The following is a 22,738-nucleotide window of genomic DNA, read 5'->3' as shown; positions in this document are numbered from 1 at the left end:
ACAAAAAGTCAGAGGTCAAAACTTGTCTAACTATGCTTTATTAAATAAACTGCAATTGTCTGGATTTGCATCTATCGTTAGCCCATAAACAGCAATTCACAAAGCACAGTAGCCAGATTAACCCAAACCCTAAGTCAAAGGAAGCACCTTATGCTTGAATGTAGTGTGCAAACCCAGGCTTTAGCAGATACATTGCATTACACTGTTATAATCATTTTTGGCTGAGTGTGTTGTATGAAAACTGCCATTATGATTTGTGAAGCATGTTTATGGTTTAGCATATGAACATAGCTAACTGAAATTTATTTAACATAACTACTCAACTACTCAAACCTTGGTTTACTCTTTGTAAACCAGGCTAATGATAGCTACAAGATAGGCAGAAATTAAGATTTTAGCAACCCTAACCCTGCAAAGGTACCAGCCACAACTTTGTTTTCAGAGAGGAAAAACAATACAACTAAACCTACGCAAAGGATCAGAGAAGCAGGCCTACTCGCCAAACTGGCGGAGGTGACTTTAGGGCCTTTTATGACCCAAACTTTCTCAGAGCCCAACCACCAATAGGACCGATTTCCCATATAATTGCCAATGCTATATAGCCTATAGCACCGCACGGGGCTCTTCTCATGGAAACTGGTTTTGTTTGTAACGTCAGCAGTTTCGGGTACTAATTGGTGAACGGGTCGTCAGCGCTCAAAGCTGTCTCTCTTCTTTGATAGTTCTATAGTCGTGGCTTAGACGCGACCAATGACGTTGCTAAGCCAAAGGGCCACGAAAAGAGGGCGAGACATCTTTTATTCCTACAGCGGGAGAAGCGGCTTTTCAGCTTTTGCCGCCGCAGCCCCCCGCATCCGGCAGTGGCGTCACGTGACTTCTGGCGGAAGGTCCCGTGGCTGTCATGGCGGCAAGTTCTGCTGCGCTCTCGCTGCGCGTGGTAGCCGAATGCGGGCAGAGTAGGGCTCGTGCTTGTGAGCTGCGGCTGCCGCATGGCCTCGTGGATTGCCCGGTGTTCATGCCTGTCGGCACGCAGGGAACCATGAAAGGGCTCACCGCCCAGCAGCTGGATGCGCTGGGATGCCGCCTGTGCCTAGGCAACACCTACCATCTAGGCATGCGTCCCGTGAGTCGAGCTTCCGCATAGACTTGTAATTCTCTAGGGGTGTCCTAGACGAGACATCCCAAGTCTTCGGGAGAAAACTACGGTTTTAGTGCAGTTGTCTTGGACAGCTTGTTATTGGGACCTAGTACAAGAAAGTGTTAACTTTGTACAAGTTTTTAGCAGCGTAAGATGACAACGTCCCCAGGACATCTGCGATACATGCCCGGGAGAGGGCAACCCAAGCCAGCCTCCAGCCACGTCTTTGACTTCGGAGATTAACGTTAGCTGGGGCTGGATTTTCACAACATGCTCCATCAAGCTATACTTGCGCTCTGCTGATTTATGTCGTAGCATTTATGTGGTTTACATTTTATGGGAATCATTCTACTATATTTTATTAAAATCATGGTTAAACAAACCATGGCATAATATGTTCTGTGGATACAGCATATGTTCCAATTTGGTCTTAGTCTGAACGTCAGTTTGAAATTAATGCTGAGTCACAACAGGATGGTTACTGATCAAATATCCTGGGGTTTTGCAACACACTGAATCATAAACTAGCTACAATGGCTGTATTTACACAATACAGTGAAGCCACAAATTCTGACTCTATTTGAGCTGTTACTTTGTTTTATAATTCACCTATTGCAGCTAGTTTATGGTTCAGTGTGTTGCAAGAACTCAGGATATTTGATCAACTGTGTCGAAGTTAATCATAGGATGAGAATATTATATGAAGACAGCCATTCTCTGTCCACCCTCTCACTGTAATATGAAGTTAGTGAAATGCAATGATATTAGGCTATTGAGTAAATTACAAGAAAACAAAAGTTAGAAAAAATGCTAACCCCTCTGTTTGGTGCTAATTCACTCTTGGGTTTGGTTTCTGTGGGGTTTATGTCTAGAAGATTATCTGAGTTAAAATATTGCTGGTGGCTGCAATATCCAGTGTATATAGCCAGCAAGATATCTTTCTCTTCATCTGATTCCTGTTCTTGAATTTTGCTTTGGATTATGACTAATAAGTTAACTTGCATGTTTGTACATCCCATCGCCATGTATCCCTGTATTGCTTATGGGTTTTGTTTCTAATAACAGATACATGGATGGACTGTAATTCAGTTAAAGGAGATAATTAACATTTATATAGTTTCAAATACTTCATAATTATCTAGTGCTGTACAGCACCTCTATAACATGGAGCACTGTATTGCAACTGATTATGAACATTTGAGAATTAACTAGCTTACCCAGGATTCATAATAAGCATAAAGCAAAGAAAACAAATAGAAGCAGGGATTTCTCGGTTACTAGCTTAGATTGGTAACTAGTGTATCATATCACTACAGTCTGTCTTTCTGAGAGTATGTTTGGCCTCTGAGATATACACAGGAGTTTTACAGGGACACAAATCACCAGAGATGTTGTGTCTATTCCTCTACTCTTTTTGCTTTGCTTGAAATTATTGAATGCATGATGCATCTGTTTTGGAGTTACTTTAGTGTGATCTTGCCAAGGTCTGCAAAATGGCTCAGCCTTTCCTCTAGCATAGTTTAGCTGTGGTATATTGAACAAAGTCCAACTGTATGAGTTCAGAGAACATACTAAACCATAATTAATAGTTTGTAAGCAATAGTGGGTAGGTTCATGCAACATGCTAAGGATGTTTGGCACTAGTAATGTGATAGGCACTCATGATGATCTTTCATGCTGTTCCAGGGACCAGAGCTTATCAAAAAAGCTAATGGACTTCATAGCTTCATGAACTGGCCAAGAAACCTACTCACAGTGAGTATGAATATGACTGAGGAGGTTGCCTGTACCCAGAAAATCAACCCTTTTGCTATAGTTGAGCTTTGTTTGTTGACAGAAATAGGAAACAGTGGCCTATGTGGCAGGTATAGAAGTAAAACTGGGGTGTGAGAGAGATGGGGAGCACATAGATGATCCACCTGCATGTGGAATTGTACTGTTAAACTATGGAAATGCTTGATGAACCAGGTAGTTACATTGTCTTTCCAAGCGGTGAGAAGATTTTTAGTACACTCTGCATCCAGTCAAAACCCCAGGAAAGCAGGACTGGCAAAATTTTGTTCACCATGTATAGCAATCACATGACAAGCTTATGTATTCATTAAGGGCTTGACAGATAAATACACTTTGTATACACTTGCTTTAAAAATGAAGGTCTTAGGTATGTACCCCAATCCTGTGTGTTTTTCCTAAAAGGCAAATCTCATTGCTTTCAGTGGAGCTTCTTAGAGTTACTGGTTCTTTGTAATGGTTTTAACACTCCTGGAAAGTTAAAGGATTTCTGTGAGATGCTATTTAACATATTGCCTGGATCTGCATATTGTTAATGTGATTTTTTTTGCCATGAGTGTATATAAACCACAGTTTGTTTAGTGCAGTTATAAACACAGCCATTTGTGACATATAAAAATATTGGTAAAAGAAATCTTGGGTCTGCAAAATGCATGAATCCTGCCATTTTTATGTTATAGGCATACATAGGGCAAAGTGGAAGTATGCAGAAGAATCTGGTTTAACACATTGGATTAAGCCATTTTGCTTGATTTTGATTTGGTACACTGTATGAATCCAGCAGTGGTTGTTTGTAAACCATGACTACTACTACTACTACTAATTATATATTTATCCCACCTTTATTATTTTTTTTAGAAATAACTCTTGGTGGGAAATATACCTAATACTCCTTCCTTCTCCTCTTTTCCCACAACAACAGCCCTGTGAGGTGAGCTGGGCTGAGAGAGAGTAACTGGCCCAAGGTCACCCAGCCAGCTTTCATGCCTAAGGTGGGACTAGAACTCCTGGATTCTAGGCTAGAACCTTAAGCACTAGACCAAACTGGCTCTCCTTATGGAAGAAGTGAGGGCATTCTGCACATAACCTCTGACTTCCTTTTTTTCAGTCCTCAGAGCCCTCTTTGACTGTACTGCCAAAGATAAATTATGCCCTTTCCTGCCATAGGCTGGGCTGGTTAGCCTGTTTTTTGCTGGCAAACAAGGAACAGGGTGTGCTTTCTTGGTGTCTGAGCATGTGCAGTAATGTCACGACACAAGTCCCCTACAGTGGCATCACAATGCAGACACGTAAAGAAGGGGGCTTGATTATTAATGTTGCTGCAGGGCAGGGCTCCTCACCCTTGTTCTATTTGCTGCAGTGGTCCTGGGCTTAACACAATTCAAAAGGAAAAAAAGAAAAAGCCCAGTGACCAGAAAATTTGGGAAGGGTTGGTCCTATCCAAGCATGTTGTGGCTTTGCTCATTTACATCATTATCATTGCCCCCTCCACCTGCAGTCTCTACCTGCCTCCCAATGTTAAATGTGGCTTCCCAGTTGTCAAAAATTTAAACCGTCTGATTTATAGTTTTGCATTAATGTAAACTAGTTAACCCAGTCTTGTGGTCAAAACCTGGCTCACCTAAAGCAACCAAATAATTTTGAAGATACAACATAAATGTATTAAGCATGCAAACAACTACAGTGTCCACTGGGCTCCCAGCAAAGCTTTGGCAGCTTGCTGAGCAGCCCTGAGCAAAAGCAGAACTACCGCTTATATACCTTTGGCCTACTATTTGCAAAGACAAGACAAAAGGAAAAGGCAGACACCGTGCAAATTACAGCGTGATATTTGAATGTTTTTGGTAAAGCCATCTGGGTGATGATATTATTATTATTATTATTATTATTTCCTTCCTATTAGGTCAGCATACTGTCAGCTATACTATCTCTGAGATATGGTCTGTGGATATAAGCAATTCGGTTTACTGGGCCACTGGTTCCTGTCTGATTCCTCCCCCTGTCACCATTCAGGATCAACCGCCCAGTCGCTCTCTGGGTGAGATGGGCAGTGACTAAATTTGAGAAGCAAGCAAGCAAGCAAACAAATTCAGCTTGCTGTGAATGTTTCCTTACAAGGGCACTTTCAGCACTTCACTTACATGCAGGGCACCTTACAGAGTTGGTAGTGAATGCAGCTCACATGTGTGTGGAGGGGTACTTTTTACCACCACACCAGCCAGTTTCTCTCCTCCTCGGTTCTTTTCAAAGTGTCTTTTCTGCAGGACAGCGGTGGTTTTCAGATGGTCTCTCTGGTCGAGTTCTCCAAGGTGACTGAGGAGGGAGTGCATTTCTCTTCTCCTTATGATGGCAGGGAGATTCTGCTAACTCCAGAAAAATCCATCGAAATACAGAATGCTCTTGGTAACTCCTCTGCTTTGCATAATAATATGAGTGGCTAAGCTAGCTGATGGTTCCTTCTGTTTTCTAGCAGTGCTATTTCCCTGCTGCCAGGGTTGTTTGTCCATGACATCAGAAATACCTAAGTAGGAACTGAAAACATAGGTAGAATAGCAGAAAAGAGTTCAGTAGCCCATGAGCGCTCAACTCGACCCTATTTGCATACTTAGTCCCTGTTTCTTGTTTTGCCTGTTAGTGAATGGTTTATCCACTATGATAAATCTGGTTACGATAATCCATATGCTGCTCTCATCCCAATTAGACTGTCACAGTGGCTCTGTGTGAGGATGTCCTTGAAAGAGGTAGAGAAGTTACAATGAATTGAAAATGTCCTGCCTGGAGTGTCCCACTGGGGACACAGAACACCTGTTTTGGCTAAGCTGCTTTGGCTTCCAGTCCCTGTCATGCCACAGTCCCAGTTCCCTCCTTGTTGCCTATCAGTCCCTAAATGGCTCAGGCCCCTCCTGCTTGGAGGAACTGCTTCCCCGGCAGGCTCTCTGCGCAGAGCAGCCTTCTCTTTGTGCCGTCAGAGAGAGACGCCCCCTTGGAATGGGCCGAGGGCTATCTGGGGTGGCAGCACCAACGGACTAGAGTCCTCTCACCCACTCTGTCCCTTCTGCCTTTTCCTCATTATGCTTTAAAAAGATCTTTAAAGGTGTTTTATTTGTTAGCTTTTCCCTCATTGCAGTCATGCCTATTTAATTGCCAGGTTTTTATTTGTTGACGATGTACTTTCAAAATGTACTTTATAACTCTTCATTCTTAATTCTCTCTTGAGGTATTGATTTAACTACTTTGGACTTATTGGTATGATGTTATTTGGTGGTGCTTCGTTATAGTGTAAGACAATTTTATAACGTTTATAGCTTATTGTGTGTTACTTGTATTTTTGTTCTGTTTGATATTTATCAGTTCTATTTGTTTTCTGCTGTGAGCTGGCATATCCATTTGGACCATGTGATATATAAATTTCCAAAATAAATAAAATAAATTCATAAATAAAAGGTAAAGCTTCCTTTGGATTTTTAACATATCTCTTCATTCCACTCTTTCTGGAAATGAGCCAAAACAAGTTTTTTTTTTCTAAAATGTGATCGCTGGCTGGAACAGTTATGCACTTCCTTTTTCAAATCAAGTTTTTATTTATTTTATTGGCTTATACTTGTTTAACGGCTTTCTCACTGTAGGCCCTGTAAGTGCCTCATAGGTCAAAAAGTATAGAATATTAACTAAATATTGTTAAAATCTATCTAGGCTTCTCCATCCTCCATTTCTATATTGATTGATCTCAGCCATCTCTGCTAACTTGTATTTTTCCCCCAGGCTCTGACATTATAATGCAGTTAGATGATGTGGTCAGCAGCACTCTCAGTGGCCCCCGCGTGGAGGACGCCATGCTAAGGTTTGTGCTGCGTCAGTCAACTCTGAAGGTGTTGTCAGCTCCATTCAGCCTCTCCCAGTCCATGGCCTCTGTGTGGCTTGTACACCTTGTCCTTCAGTGTGTATACTTCTCTGGCTATGTAAACTTTATTACCAGGAAGCTTTCAAACTCAGTCTGCTTAGTACTAAGCAATAAAATTCTCTTTACGTCATTTAATCATATTGAATGACCCCTCCATTTAATCATATTAAATGACACCCACCCCCCATTTTGTTTTTAAGCACACAGTTCTTTCTGAAGTGACTTGAGAAAAACCTCATCAGTTGCGAGACAATGTTCGGGTTATTGTGGAATCAGACAAGTTAGGGAAAGCGTGCAGAGCATGGCTTCTGGAATTCTTTCAAGCCTCTTGATTGGCAGTAGCCATAGGAAGCATCTGTTTCTTCTTCTGTGAAATAAAAGCGTGTGTTGCATCTCTGTGTGTGCTTTTGCTCTCTCTTTGGGCTCCTGCCATCGATGCTTGTATGTACGTGTGCATGGGAAAGTACAGGGCAGGCTGCGTACACTCAGTCACATGTCCAGAGGAGCTTTGAGTGGAGCAATCAGCAGCTCTTGCCAGTGGCCTCTCTCATTGGGGGGCATTGGGGGGGGGGGTTTCTGGAGAATTGTTCTCCACAGCTCCCAACTGGATTTGGCCCATTTTCTTTTTCTTTTTTTATAATAATTTTTATTGAAGGTTACAGATACAAAGATAAAAAAACTAATACAAACTAAGGAAAATATAAAAAATAAAGTGTAGAGAAAAAATAATAAAAAAGATATATAAAGAAATGACTTCCCCCTCCATCAAGACAAGTACAAACAATTTCAGTAGCTTATCACCTTCTCTGATATTTCAGCAAAAGATCTTCCCATATTTCATCTCTTATTTATAAACAAATTATACATTATATAATATATCACATTATATATTATATATATTATATATTATGTGAGTGTGGAGAAATCCAAGATCTGGCATACGTGATGGTGTGCCAATTATTGCCAGAGCCTTGTTCTGTCAATGACCTACAGCAAGCTAATGACAAAGCTGTGATGGTGGCTACATTTTGGCAGAGCAAAGTTTGATCTGGACACACAATAAATAAAAACAAATTATAAAGCCACATCATTCAGTCCTAATCAGGAAAAGTCCATTAAGAGTTACCAGAAATAATATATATTTTAATCTTACAGTAATCAAATCAATTTTATATTCCTTTATCACAACTTTATCACCTTTATTATTCTCTAAAAATACAACAAAAAATCTCTACTTCCCATATCTTATCTATAAACAAATCTTTAAAGCCTTGTCATTTGATTCTAGTAAAAAAGTCCATTAAGAGCTACCAGAAACAACACATATATTTTAACCTTGATAAAATAAACCAATGTTGTATTCCTTCTGTTTACTTTGAAGAATCTTGATCTTTAACCCCTTTAAATAGTGTCCCAAAAGTTTACTTCTTACAATGTTCTCTTTGTCTCTTCTCAGAAAGTCCTTCATAAGTTTAACAAGTCTTTCTTGTAAATCCAGGATAAGGAAGTTATCTGAGTCACTCTTCTGATTTATTATTTGTTTGTCCCCTTTAATTATTAAGACATCCAGTTTTGGCCCATTTTCAAGTGTAATCTTGCTTTTGCTGGTACCAAATTTGATCCAGGTCTGTTCAGGTTTTGGAGAGCTATCCTGGTGACAGACAAAATAGTTCTGAGTCCCTTTAGATATTTTCTTTCCGACATTCTGTTGTGTTGGAAAGGATAAAAGATCTGAAAAAAGAGGCAAGAGTGGCAGCGTTGGATTCTCAAAACTCTTACTTTCTCTGGAGCTATGAAAATTAGCCTCACCTTGAAAAACCCATAACCATATGTTCCGCTGAATGTGCTGTAACACTGTGTAACAGCCAGTATCTATTTACTTGCATATTGTGTTAATATATGTTTGACCTTTCTGGGTCTTATTCTGTCATGCGCTGCCTACCTCTGAATAACGTTCAGACGCTGGTTTGCAAATCAGGTTCTGGTTTATTTCAGGGCAGGTACAACGTTGGTAGAAAAAAGCTGAGAGTGACAGGAGCGCGCCGGTGCGGGGTTTAAATACCCCGCGCCGGTCAGCGCCCCCTCGCTCACGGTCACGTCACCCCCCTTTGTCCCATGCGTTGCCCTGCCATTGGTTGAGGGTTTCCAGGATCGCCCATCCTCAGGTTTCCATTCTTCTGCTGATTGCTTTCAGCTGGGCGATCCCCGTTGTATTGCCGCTGATGGCTTGGGTGGCTCCGTGATTCGTTTAGCTATTGTTTGTTAGCCGTTAGTCGTTGTGGGTTGATGGCTACTTAACTTGTGCCCCTTCACTTATTTCCTTGTCATTGTCATGTGTGCCATTGCGCTGATGACTTTAGCTCAACGGCACTCATGACATACTGCCCCCTTTTCGAATAGTGTTCTCCCCTGGTTTTCTTGGTTTTCCCCGTGGAGCTGTCAAAACGCCACATTTTTTTTTTTTTTTTTCCAAAGTTCCCGCCGGAGTAGTTGTCGCCCCTCCCTTTGCTCCTCCCTCTACCACGTGCCTTCCCAGGGTGTGTCCATGGTGCGCATGCTCGGGTTCTGACCTGGCTTGCGCATGCTCCAACCACACCCTGTTTGTTTGGCTCAGTTCGGCGAGGCGAGAGGCGTGGCTGGTCGGGTGCTGCTCAGCTCCAGGTAGGGCCCTTCTTTTCTTATTTAGAGTGCGTCGCCTTTGTTGTGTCTCCTGGGCGTTGCCCCCAGGTTGCCCTGTTGACTTGCTTGCCACTCCCCCGCGGCCGGGGGGCGGGGGGAGGGTGCTGGCGATCGTTTGTCACCACCCCGTGGGCCCGGGGCGGGGGGAGTGAGTCCCGGGGGGGGGAAGGTCCACCCAAGTCGCGGGCTTGGGGGGGGCCCTTTCCCTTGGGGCACGGGAGGCGGGGGGGGCTTGCGGGGGGGGGGTTGGTTTTGCTGACCTTGATTGCGGTTTGTCGGGGTATGCCCGGTGAAATGCTCTGGTCAGGTCAGGCGCGTTAACGTTGTGCGCCGCCACCCATTCCGGGTGGGGGAAGTGTTTCCACCTGACCAGATAGTGTAGAGTTCCTCGTTGCTTGCGGGAGTCGAGGATGTCCCTGATCTCGAAGTGGTGTTGCCCGTCGATCATTAGCGGTGTGGGCTGTGGCGTGCTTGGGTGCCATCGGGAGGTGGCTGCCGGTTTTAGGAGGCTGGTATGGAACACCGGGTGGAGTCTCCGGAGGTTGTGTGGCAGGTCCAGGCGTATTGCTACCGGGTTCACTATTTGCGTGACTCGGAACGGCCCGATGTACTTAGGCCCCAGTTTTTTCGAGGGTTGGGTTGACTTTAGGAACTTGGTGGAGAGATAGGCCATATCCCCCGCCTGGAACGTCGGTTGTTGGCGCCGGTGCTTGTCGGCCTGCTCTTTGTAAGCAGCCTGTGCCTCCTTCAGCGCCGCCGTGATTACTGGCCATGCTTCCGCGATCTTCCGTCCCCAGTCGCTGGCGTCCACCTGGGGTTCCGGGGGTTGAGGTAGCTCCGGTATGGGGACGAAGTCGCGCCCCGAGACTACTTCGAACGGGGTTTTCCCCGTGCTCGTGTGGACGGCGTTGTTGTATGCGACTTCGGCGAACGGGAGCAGTTCAGCCCAGTCGTCTTGGTGGTAGTTCGTATATGATCGTATAAATTGCTCTAAGGTGGCATTAAGAACCTCAGTGGCTCCGTCCGTCTGCGGATGCCAAGCCGTAGATAGGGCCTGTTGGGTCCCCGTCAGCTTCAGGAAGGCCCGCCAGAATTTGGAGGTGAACTGTGTGCCCCTGTCGGTCACCACACGTGCGGGACATCCGTGTAGCCTGTACACGTGGATGAGGAAGAGTTTGGCTAGTTGTTGTGAGGATGGGACCGACGTGCAGGGGATGAAGTGGGCCTGCTTTGAGAAGTAGTCCTTCACCACCCAAATGGCCGTTTTCTTCTGGCTGGGTGGGAGGTCCACTATGAAATCCATAGAGATTTCCTCCCATGGGCGGGAGGGTTCTGCCACCCGTTGCAATAGCCCCGCGGGTTTGCCTGGTGCCCGTTTGGCCCTAGCGCACGTTGGGCAGGACGCCACGTAGGTTTTTACGTCTCGCCTGAGCGCGGGCCACCAGAATTGGCGCCGTGTTAGGTGTAGGGTCTTGAGGAACCCAAAGTGTCCCGCTTGCTTGGCGTCGTGTGACCTATGCAAGATCGCCTGGCGTTGCGAGTCCGGGACGTAGATTCTGCCTTCCCCCCATGCCAGGTCTTGCGCCATCGTTACCTTGTCGGGGTTTGCCAGGAACCAGGGGTCGGTTTTGAGGGCGGCGGCGAGGTCCGTGCGCATTCCCCCTGGTAGTTGCGGTTGGCTTCTTTCCGTCGCCGGTTGTCCCGCCGTCGGCTGCGCCGTAGCGTCGAGCTGCCTCCGTGCGCCGCTTCGGGTGGTCACGGCCATCCCCAGTTGCGAGGCGGATAGGACCGTCCCAATGGTGTCTGGGGCGGGCTCTTCGTCTTGGGGCAGCCGGGAGAGGGCGTCGGCCAGGAAGTTCTTCTTGCCCGGCATGAACTTCAGCTGGAAATCAAAGCGGCTGAAGAATTGGGCCCATCGGACCTGTTTTGGGCTAAGGCGTCTAGGCGTTCGTAGGGCCTCGAGGTTCCGGTGGTCCGTCCAGACCTCGAATGGTTGGGTGGCTCCCTCGAGTAGGTGACGCCATGTCTCTAGTGCCGATTTCACCGCGAAGGCTTCTTTCTCCCAGACGTGCCATCGCCTCTCTGTCTCGGAGAACTTCCTTGACAGGTAGGCGCATGGTTTCAGGAGCCCCGTGGAGTCTTTTTGTAGCAGGATGGCTCCCAGGGAGAAGTCTGAGGCGTCGGCTTGGACCACGAACGGCCGTTCTGGGTCCGGGTGCGCGAGGATTGGCTCCGTCGTGAACAGCGCTTTCAGCTTGTCGAATGCGGTCTGGCACGCGGGAGTCCAATTCAGCACTGTGCCTGGGTTCTTGGCGCGTCGGGTGTCCCCCACCCCTTTGGTTTTGAGGAGGTCCGTTAAGGGGAGGGCTATCTCAGCGAACCCCCGGGCGAAGGACCTGTAGAAATTCGCGAATCCCAGGAAGCTCTGTAGTTGCCGTCTGTTGCGGGGCCGCTCCCAGTTTAGCACCGCTTCGACTTTTGCGGGGTCCATTTCGATGCCGTCCCCGGAGATTCGATACCCCAAATAGTCTAGGCGCTCTTTGTGAAACTCGCACTTTGTAGGCTTTGCATAGAGCTGCGCCCTTCTGAGCTTGTCGAGGACTTGCCTGACTAAGGTTACGTGTTCCTCGTGTGTTTTTGTGTAAATGAGGACGTCGTCGATGTAGACCAGGACCCCTTTAAACAGATGTTCATGCAGTACCTCATTGATGAGCTGCATGAACACCCCAGGGGCCCCCGCGAGTCCGAAGGGCAGTACCTTGTACTGGAAGGCGCCTAGGGGGCAGTTAAACGCCGTCTTCCATTCGTCCCCCTCCCTGATTCGGATGCGATAGTACGCCTCGCGAAGGTCCAATTTGGAAAAGACTTTGCCCGTGGACAGGTGGGCGAGCATGTCCTTCACCAGGGGTAAGGGGTATTTGTTGGACAGGGAAGCCGCGTTTAGGCCCCGGTAGTCGGTGCAGAGCCGTAGGGTCCCGTCTTTCTTCTCCCGGAATAAGACGGGGGCTCCGACCGGTGAGCATGCTGGCTCTATGAATCCCCTGTCTAGGTTTTTATCGATGAACTCCCGGAGGGTTGCCATCTCCTTCGGGGTCATCGAATAGATCTTTGGTCTAGGTAGGGGGACGTCGGGCAGTAGGTCGATCCGGCAATCCGTCTTGCGGTGGGGGGGTAGTTGGTCTGCCTCTGCCTCTCCGAAGACCTCGGAGAAGTCGGCGTATTGTTCTGGTAGGTCTGCTGTGGTAGCGGCGTTGTCTTGTGTGGTCGCCTCCGCTCGTCCTACCGTGGGGTTGCTTTTGCCAGCTGGTACTGGTGCTCGATACTCGCCGTCGCCGAATGTGAAGGTGCGGGTCGCCCAGTTGATCCGCGGGTTGTTTTTCGCGAGCCATGGCATCCCCAGGACTGCAATGGGCCGTCCGATGGGCGTGACTACGAACGATGTGCGCTCAGTGTGAGTGCCCATTTGCAGGGTGACCGGCTCGGTTTGTAGCGTGGCTGGTTTCCCTCCCGCTGTAGAGCCGTCCAGCTGGTGGAATGCCAGCGGCGTGGGGAGGGGGAAGCAGCGGAGGTCGAGTTTGGCGACTAGGTCGGGGTGGATGAGGTTTTTTGAGCACCCCGAGTCCACTAGTGCCGCGGCCGTGGTGGCTCCGTTGCCGGCAGAGAGTTGGATTGCTGCCAATATTACGGAGCTTTTGTCGTTTCGTTGAGGTGGTCCGCGTTGCTGTCCCACCGCCTGCCTCGCCACGCGTCTCAGAGCAAGCGGGGAGCATTTCCCGCCGGCTGGTCGGGGTCGGTATTGTCCTCTTCCCCCCAGTAAGCGTCCCAGCCCTCTTCCGGTGTCGCTGTGGCCACGGTCATTCGGCGGTGAGGGGGCGGCCCCGGGTTGGGTGGTTTGGGGCTAATTTTCGGGGCGGGCTTGGGCGCGCTGGTCGGCGGTCGGTTGGCGAAGCAATCCGCCGTCTTGTGCCCTAATTTGCCACACCTCCCGCAGGGCTCCCGGTTGAACTTCTTTTTTGGGTATATGGGGCCGGCCATCCCCCCGTGTGGTGCGGGTACCTTTTTCCCGACATAGTTTGTGTCTTCCGTGGTTGTCATAAGGAAGGTGCGGTGCGCGTGTTCGGCTTTCCCCGCGAGGTGGATCCACCCGTGTAACGTTTCTGGGTCGTCGCGGTAGAGGGCCCATTGGAGAACGTCGCGGTTGAGCCCCCTTTTGAAGATTTCCAGCAGGGTGGTCTCAGACCAGTCGCAGACCTTTCCCGCGAGGGCTTTGAACTCCAGGGCGTAGTCAGGGACCGTGCGTGTGCCCTGTTTAAGTCTCTGGAGTGCGCTTTTCGCCCGTACTTTAGCTAGGGGGTCTTCGAAGTAGTTTTTCATCTCTTTGATGAAAGCAGGGAAGGTGGCGAGGGCGGGGGAGCTGGACTCGTACAGTTGGACGTACCAGTCCGCCGCCCTGTCTTGGAGTTTGATCGCCACGGCGGCGATCTTGTCGGCCTCGGAGTCATAGGAGTGTCCGTGCCTCCCCATGAACTCCCTAGCGTTGGTAACGAAAAACGAGAGTTTTGAGGGGGTCCCATCGAAGAAGATGGGGAAGTCCTTTGGGGCCCGGGCGTTTTGTGCGGCCCCGCCTCTCGCTTCCCGGGGTGTGGTGTCGGCCGCCTGTGCCGTCTGCTGGCTCTCCGCTGGCCCGTGTGGGTTCGGTGCTTCGCTCGGGGTGTGGGCTTGTGCGGGGACGTCGTTGGGTGGCGCGGGGGGCATAAGCGCCTGGAGCATGGTCCGGAGTTCCGTCAGCTGAGCCCGCATGGCCGCGAGTTCAGCTCGTGCCTCCTCGTCCACAGCCCGCGCCGCCGCTGGGGCCGGTTCCGTTGGCGCGTCCTCGGGGGTGGGTTGCCGGTGGGGTTCATCGTCCCTCCGCCGCGGGTCCGCTTCCTCCTCCGTCTGATGGGTGTCTCCGTCGTCCTCCTCCGTGTTGAGCACCGTGGGGCTGTCGCTCCACGCCCGTTGCTGGGGTGCGATGTGGGGCGCGGGGTCCTCCGCTGGTTTCGGAAGTCGTGCTGCTCCCTCCCGCGGTCGGGTTGCCTCCGTCGCCATCTCCCCTTGGGGTTGGAGCTGAGGCTCGGGTCGGGTGGGGTGGGCGTCCATGGCTCCGGGAGTCCGCGGTGCCTCTGGCCTCGGTCGGTCTTCCTCTGTCTCTTGCCGCGCGGCTCGCCCTCCTTGCCCGCGCCGTTCCGGCCTCATCTTGCTGGTCTTCTCGCCGTCTACTCCTCCCGCGGCTCGTTGTCGTCCGGTGGGGCTCGGCGAGGCTGAGTTTATGACTCTCAGCTTTATGTCATGCGCTGCCTACCTCTGAATAACGTTCAGACGCTGGTTTGCAAATCAGGTTCTGGTTTATTTCAGGGCAGGTACAACGTTGGTAGAAAAAAGCTGAGAGTGACAGGAGCGCGCCGGTGCGGGGTTTAAATACCCCGCGCCGGTCAGCGCCCCCTCGCTCACGGTCACGTCACCCCCCTTTGTCCCATGCGTTGCCCTGCCATTGGTTGAGGGTTTCCAGGATCGCCCATCCTCAGGTTTCCATTCTTCTGCTGATTGCTTTCAGCTGGGCGATCCCCGTTGTATTGCCGCTGATGGCTTGGGTGGCTCCGTGATTCGTTTAGCTATTGTTTGTTAGCCGTTAGTCGTTGTGGGTTGATGGCTACTTAACTTGTGCCCCTTCACTTATTTCCTTGTCATTGTCATGTGTGCCATTGCGCTGATGACTTTAGCTCAACGGCACTCATGACATATTCTGTGCTTTTCTATTTGCACTTCTCTTTTTAATTATAAGCTGTTCCTTAGCTTGCTGTGTTCACTGCTCTTTCCTTTTGGATTCTGGTACATGTGACAGTCTGTACCAGGGACTTGGAGTGGCAATCCTGCAGATTGAATGCCATCATGGAGGCCAGCCCATCCAGTCCTCAGGCCCTCCAAAGGAGGCTTCTCCCCCTGCGTGCATGCCAACGAATGCCGACAGTCACCCAGCCTGTCTCAGCTCTTTTGTGCCTTTCTGAGACAGAAGGGTCTGGAGTGAGTGTTGCTGGGGAGGAGGCCCTTCTCTGCAGAATGAGGGGGCTGGGGAGAGCAATGGCTCTCTCCACTCCCCTGTCTCTGTCTCTGTCTCTGTGCAGAACAAGGGGAGGCCCTAGCTCTCTGCCTTCTGCACAGTAAAAAGCATTTTCTTTCTTCTGTGTAAAAGGCGGCTAACATTGTTCCCTTCCTTTTTCTGCCATGAGGATGGTCTGGGACAGAATAGGGCTTTTTGCCTGCGGGTTCTGACTCAGGGTGCTGTGAAGATAGGTTGGAGATTTAGTTGTCAAATCTAATTCAGTTCCCACCTCTGGTATTGATGGTGCAGTTCAGAGTAGCAAACAAGAAGGAAAACACTCCAGCCATCCAGAAAAGAGAATATGAAAAATTCACAAGTTTACCTATAAATTAACCGGTCCTTTTTAACCTTTTTACCCTGGAGGAACCCTTGAAATAATTTTCAGGTCCCAGGGAATCCCTACATAAAAATTGCAAAAAATATAAAAACTTCACCATACAATTCACTTCTAACCTACATAGTCCAAATTTTACAACATTTACAATAACAAAGGAGCAAATTGGCAGCTGAGTTGCAACACATAAAAATTCCCAACACTATGTGTGCTAGAATTGTGCAGTGCTCAAGGTTCAAAAAATTGTAGGTGCTTTTTTCAGCCACACAGAGCCCCTTAGCAACCTCTCATGGGATCCCAGTTCAGAAAGGCTGAATTGACCTATACTGTGCTATAGGACAATTATAAAAGGTCATGCCTACATGCTTAGATCCTTAATCTATCATAACATAGATAGGCAGCCCATGAGTCATGCATGGCCTTTGACTGCATTTCATATGACCTGCATATGACCCAGAGGTTTTTCTCATCCAACTGTTGAGCAAGAAATAAATGGTTCATGCAAATTTGCCATTGAAAGTTAGGAGAAAGTCTTTGTTTCCTCTTTTCCCAGCAAGATAGCTTGGTTCCATTCCCATTGGCAGTGTAACCCAAAATCTTAAATGAGGTCACGGGGAGGGAAATAAAGACTTCCATTCCTCATTCTAAAGCCCTTCCTCAGTGTCACTAAAATCTTGTTACTCAAGCCAATAGAAAACAAGAGGCTCTGCTAATGGTCCCTGTGAGCACAATAGATTGTGCATGTTCTGTGATTCAGCTCACAGGGCCAGAAGGATTGCCATATATACCATGAGATATTCATGAAGAACATGCATTTAATGCAGCAGCTCCAATCCCAGCATCTCCCAGATAACAGGGCTGGAAAGAGCTTCTGTGTCAACTCTGGAGAGCCGTTTCCATTGGAGGTTAGATATTTCTGCATAAGATTGTCCAAAGACCTTGCTTGGTATTAAATCTTTTTAGATTGCTAAAATCTTGGGAAAGTTAACAATTTATATTTCATGCAATTTTAGAGGATGGCTATTACGCAGTGTTGCCTTGGAACTTGCTGGACCCTTGCTGAACAAAATCTCCCAAACCCCAACATGAAAATAAGGAAGAAGGGAGACAAATATGCCAATGCTGCACTATTGCCACATCTCTGGTACCCTCCATGACCGAATAAGAGTACACCAAAAAGGTGTAACTGATGGCTGCAAAGGGTTGCTGCACCCACTTTATCCAAACTGGCGTCCTCCAGAGATGCTGGACATCAATTCCCATTGTCCCCCAGCCAGCAGAATAATTGTTGATTATGCTGGCTGGAGTTTAGAGGAATTTATCCAGCAGAACTTGTGGTTGCAAGCTAAAGTATGCAACTTTATCATTTTATGCTGGGCTGGCGGGGAGTTGAATATAGAAGTAATTTTGCAGTTGAAGAATGTAAAAGAAGTATTTAGTTTCAGGAAGTTCTTAGACTTGGATTTGATATGAATTGGAGAGAGTTAAAAGAAAAATGTCTGGAAATTAATGAAATAGAACAATTCAAGGAAATTTGGCCAGAATGTTCAAGTCTTCCTTTCCCTATGGTTGCAAAAAGACTAATTCATATGTTTTCAAATAACATATTTTACCAATTTACCCCCCATCTGCAAAGCGTCCGTAATTCTTGACACTTTAATTTCAAATGTGGAAGCAACTAGCCGACTTTCTCATTACAGATGGGCAAGGAGACGACCAGAAAATCCTAGAACCATTTCCATATTGCTGCCAGAAACACAACATGAACACGTTCTTGCCATCGAACAGGGCCACAAGTAGGGGTGTGCCAGAATGGCGTGGGATCCGTGTTTGCCCTGGGTGACACAGACCCCAGTTGCGGCCCTGCCCCCAAGAGTCCAGCTTGATATAAGAAAGATTTGTCTGCTTGCTGGGATATAGTCAAGGGAACATACCTTTTTATGAAGGAGAAATCACTCTTAATCCATAGAGATAACTTTATGAATTTCAGAATTTCAGTTGTGGCAGCAATAGGATAAGCCCAGTGTGAGTTAGGATTCCATCTTCTGAATTGCATCTCCAATGGCAAAGCAATCCTAACCTTCTGTTACAGAATATTTTCTGAGATGCTAAATATTTACAATTAAAATGATGTTTTGATTTTAAGATCAAAAGATACTTGCTTCCTAGTTTTAAAACAACCTGGTATTTGTCCACAAAAATGATATTAAAGCACAGTCTTCTAATTATTGGGTAAATATGCCAGTTTTATCTACTTCCTTTCAACTTATTTATAAATATAAGTTCCTGGTGTAGGAATCTCAGTACTTTAAAAATGTTACTGGGTATGGAATTTCAGGTATAGCAACAGCATTCAGATCAGAAAGTTAAGTAAACTCTATTTAAACACACTGCTGTAAAGCACTCAGTTGCAAATCAGACTGGGTTTAAGTTCTATAAATAGAATGAAATAACAAATTCAAGTCTTTTAATAAAAGGATGTGTGTTGCAGGTCTGTTCGCTGGTTGGACAGGTGTATTGCAGCACACAGCAAACCTAACCAGCAGAACTTATTTGCCATTATTCAGGGTGGGCTGGATCCTGTCTTGCGAACCAAATGTCTGGAAGGTGAGGTCACTTTTCTTTTGAAACTGGCAATTCCAGCTGTTTTAAACTGGCAGATATTTTAGAGCAGAATAAAAGGGAACTGGGATGACCTAAGAATCTCGTCTGTGGTTCTGATTAGGATACAGGCTACCTCTGAAGCTTTTCAAACATCTCCTGGCCATTCGTTTGCCAAAATAGTTTGTAAAACTTATATAACTTATATTATTATTATATAATAATATATAGCTAATGCGCTTTAGATGCACTAGCTTCCTTCATCTACCGTATCTCCCTTCCTTCCCACCCCACCCCTCCCTCCCTGCTAGAGATGACTAAACGAGATGTGCCAGGCTTTGCTATTGGAGGCCTGAGTGGTGGTGAAGCCAAAGATCACTTCTGGAGGATGGTGGCCCTCAGCACAAAACATCTCCCGAGGAACAAGCCTCGCTACCTTATGGGAGTCGGGTAGGAATAAACAAACCGTGTTATTACATGGGATAAGGGGTAACCACCTTTTGCAGCTGCTCACCTGATGCGTGTTTCTCGTCTCTGTTCTGCTCAAAGTTATGCTACTGATCTGGTGGTGTGTGTAGCCCTGGGCTGTGACATGTTTGACTGTGTCTATCCCACAAGGACAGCAGTAAGTACATGTGTCAGCTGGGGAGGAAATGGAGTGGCAGGTTGGACATGGGGGAATGTTTTACCAGTTGATGCAAGGAAACATAAACTGGCGTGGAAAGACTGTAAAATAAAATAAAAGTGGGGGATGGGGGGGTTATGCAGGGATTTGAAATACCCCGCCCCTAGGGAAGCAGTGTTGTTTTTGGTAGTGTCTCCTGAAATATGCAGACCTCTTTCCATTTCCAGCGCTTTGGTTCAGCTTTGGTCCCTTGGGGCTCCCTACAGCTGAAGAACAAGCAATATGCCAAGGATTTCCGGCCCATCGATGAGAACTGCACGTGCTCCACCTGCCAGAGGTCTGTGTGCCTGGGTTGGAGTGGATTTTTTAAAAATAGAAATGGAAAAAAGAGCTCTTATTTAGAACTAAGACCCAGGAAAAATTAAATTCAGACCCTCATTTAGTCACAGAACTCAGTACATAATCTTTATCAGTTGCATGCTTTTTCTCAAACCAGTTAATTTCACCCAGTGTTTGTGAGGATAAAATGTGGTGACATCATACTGAGTGGGATAAAAATGCAGTACAATGTTTAATTTAGATCAGCGAGCATGGAAAAGTAAGTCCCTGCTGTTGCTTGAATTGTCTTGTGTAACTTCATTCAGCTGATACTAGGTTTAATTTTCTGTATTTTATTTTGTGTTGTAAAGGAACAAAAACATTTTCTCCTTTTTTATTATTAAATTTATATACTATATACTATATACTATACTATACTATATATATATATATAATAAAGTGACTCTGGGTGGCTTACAAATAAAAGTTATAAAAACCACTATAAAAATAGAAAAAGTACAAAAATAGAAGATAAAATAGGGAAACTAAAAGGTGGAGAGAGCGTCTTTAAGCCACCAACCACCCCCAGGGCTGCCTACCACTCTTGGATCCCCAAGCTAGTTGGCAGAGCCGGGTCTTGACTCTCTTCCTGAAGGCCAGAAGAGTGGGGGCCAACCTCACTTCAGGGGGCAAGATGTCCCACAGGGAACATCTTCAGGAAGCTTCTTCTATTCTTTAGCCCTGGAGTATCAAAAGCCTACCTTAAACCTCAGGTCACAAGAGGATTCCCTTGTTTATTTGTCTCTTAACAGATATAGTCGAGCTTTCTTGAATGCTCTCTACCCTGTTGATTCAGCTGCCAAGCATCACATTACCGTCCACAATATTGCCTACCAGGTCAGTCTCTTCAGAGGTCTCAAGATCTCTGCTAACTGGGTAGCAGTAAAGCTAATGCGCTTCAGAGCAGGGACTTGCAACATGCTGGCTGTGAAGTAGGGATAGGAAAGGAGGTGCGGTTGACTTTTCTCTCTTTTGCCATCACTTTATCAAAATGGGCACAAAGCTTTCTTCTCTTGTTCCCCTGTTTCCCTCCAGTCTCTGTTCTCTTACCTTCCATGACTTCTGCCTATAGAATCATAGTCCCAATTTTCTTAACTAAATTCTGGGAAATTTAATTTAGCTATGTTTTCTTTCTTTCTTCCTTACCTAATCCTTTCTTTTGCTTATTAATTCTTTTCTGCGCTTTGCAAATCATTGTTTACAATGAAAGGGAACGTATAAACATTCTGCAAAATGTGACCAGTTTACATACTTTATTCTATACACATTGTAACTAGGTTTACACATCACAGTAAGCTGTGGTTTGCTTAACTGTATTACTGAATAAACCATAGATGGCTGGATTTATACAACTCACCAAGCCATAAGCCACAGTGTACAAACCACAACAGCTAGATTCGTACAACATACAAACTCTGACCCAAACAAATCATGTCTATCAACCTGTATGTGCCTGCTGGTAGGGTATAAATCCTTGAGACTAGGTGCCTACCTTATAACCTTACATGTTATATGACTCTGCCGTATAAATCGGCAGTTTTGTTTATATAATTAGGATAGATTGTGGGATATTCCCCCAGCAGTTATGTAGAATTGGATCTGCTCTGGGGGCTGGATCAGGCCCTTGCCCTGGGTTGCTGGGTGATATTAAGAAGCAAGGAGGGGACCTCTCTCATCCTTACTTTTCTGCAAGAGTCTTGTGATAGGAACCATTGCTCCATGTCTCCCATTTCACAATAAAAAATGCATAGTGCAGGATGAAGCGAGAAGCAATTACTCTGTATTTCATTTGACACAGAGCAGTTCTTCAGTGTGCATCTTCCCCATTAGGGAAGGTAGAGGTCAGATGAGCAGGCACCAGCCATGCCAGAGTGTCTCCTGTTAGAGAAAGTGTGCTGTTGGGGTGGCTCCTTGAGCAGTTCCTCTGGAACAGTGTTTCTCAACCTTACTAGCTAGGGAACTCTGGGACTTGAAGTTCACACATCTTAAAATTGCCAAGGTTGAGAAATACTGTTGTAGGACATGCCTTTATTTATTTAGAGCACCTCAGGTGAGCATCAAAGGCCATACGGGCTGCCCATATATAGCAGATGATCCTTATCCCTGCTCTACAGTCTCTAACCCATTGGTTAGCTAGTTAGTCTATAATTGTTTGTACTTACCCCTCCCAATATATTTCCTTCTGTAGAGTTGATAGTGCCTGCTTGCTTCTTTTTTCCACCAGATGAACCTGATGCATTTGATCCGCGAGAGCATAACTGAGCAAAGATTTCCACAGTTTGTTCGGAATTTTATGAAGACTCTGTATGGGAACTCCAGCAACTATCCCCAGTGGGCTGTGGAGGCCCTGGCCTCAGTTGGAATTAATCTGGAGTAAGAGACATCACGAAGACTCACGAAGAGTCAGACACAACTGAACAACTGAACAACAACAACAAGAGACATCAAGAAACACTCTGGATCCTGGACGTGCCTTGGGTTTGGTTACCCTTCCACGGCTGCCCCAGCCTTGCTTTCCAGATTACTTGGGCAGTGGTGACGCTTGAGGATCTCTTTCTTTCCAAGGAGTGGTGGAGAAAAGCTGAGCCCCTTGTCTGATAACCTGTCACCTTGGCTTGATCACAGTGGTCAGAGTTTAAACTGGAGATGTCTAGAAGTTCTTTGGTGTACTTCTTTTATAGTCCTACTTTATATTTTAAACTTCTCATTAAACTTTCTAAAAATAATTTGCCTTGGTCTGTTGGAATGTGTAAATTAAGCATCAGAACTGGCAGAAGCTCGGTACATACGGTTTAAATTTTGCAAGTTTAATGTTACACCATTGACCTGGGGCTTTTGTAAAAGCTTTATTTATTTGGCAAAAGGAAATACAGAAAGAGAAGAAAGAGAATCAGAAATAAGGAAGAAGGGAGATGAGTACATAAGCAGCAGCACATCCTGAGCTGATTTTTCTTTTAGGGTTTTTCCAGTATAATTTTTTTTAATTCACTAGTTAATTGTATGTCCCTTGTCCCCAGTCAACATTCCAGTTTTCTTTTTCCATGGGTGTGGGGAGGGGAAACAGATATGGGGATGGCATTGGTGAGCAGCACTGAGGTACAGAGATGTCACTGTTATCGACTAGCAAGGAATTTCCATGGAAGAATCGAAGC

At 46.6% G+C, this 22,738-nt stretch overlaps 1 protein-coding gene across 1 annotated transcript; it reads left to right on the top strand.

Annotated features, from left to right (window-relative positions):
• The first annotated feature begins 870 nt into the window (after positions 1-870).
• QTRT1 (queuine tRNA-ribosyltransferase catalytic subunit 1) lies at positions 871-22,312 on the top strand. Its single transcript, XM_063294512.1, has 11 exons — positions 871-1,123; positions 2,825-2,893; positions 5,194-5,332; positions 6,692-6,770; positions 18,474-18,589; positions 18,895-19,033; positions 19,133-19,208; positions 19,436-19,545; positions 20,339-20,423; positions 21,811-21,978; positions 22,040-22,312. Exons 1-10 carry the CDS (start codon positions 902-904, stop codon positions 21,961-21,963), a joined length of 1,188 nt encoding a protein of 395 aa, XP_063150582.1. The 5' UTR covers positions 871-901; the 3' UTR covers positions 21,964-21,978; positions 22,040-22,312.
• Positions 22,313-22,738: the final 426 nt, after the last annotated feature.

The sequence above is a fragment of the Candoia aspera genome, chromosome 2, assembly GCF_035149785.1.
Source record: "Candoia aspera isolate rCanAsp1 chromosome 2, rCanAsp1.hap2, whole genome shotgun sequence".
NCBI lineage: Eukaryota > Metazoa > Chordata > Lepidosauria > Squamata > Boidae > Candoia > Candoia aspera.
This window is presented reverse-complemented; position numbering and strand designations above follow the sequence as displayed.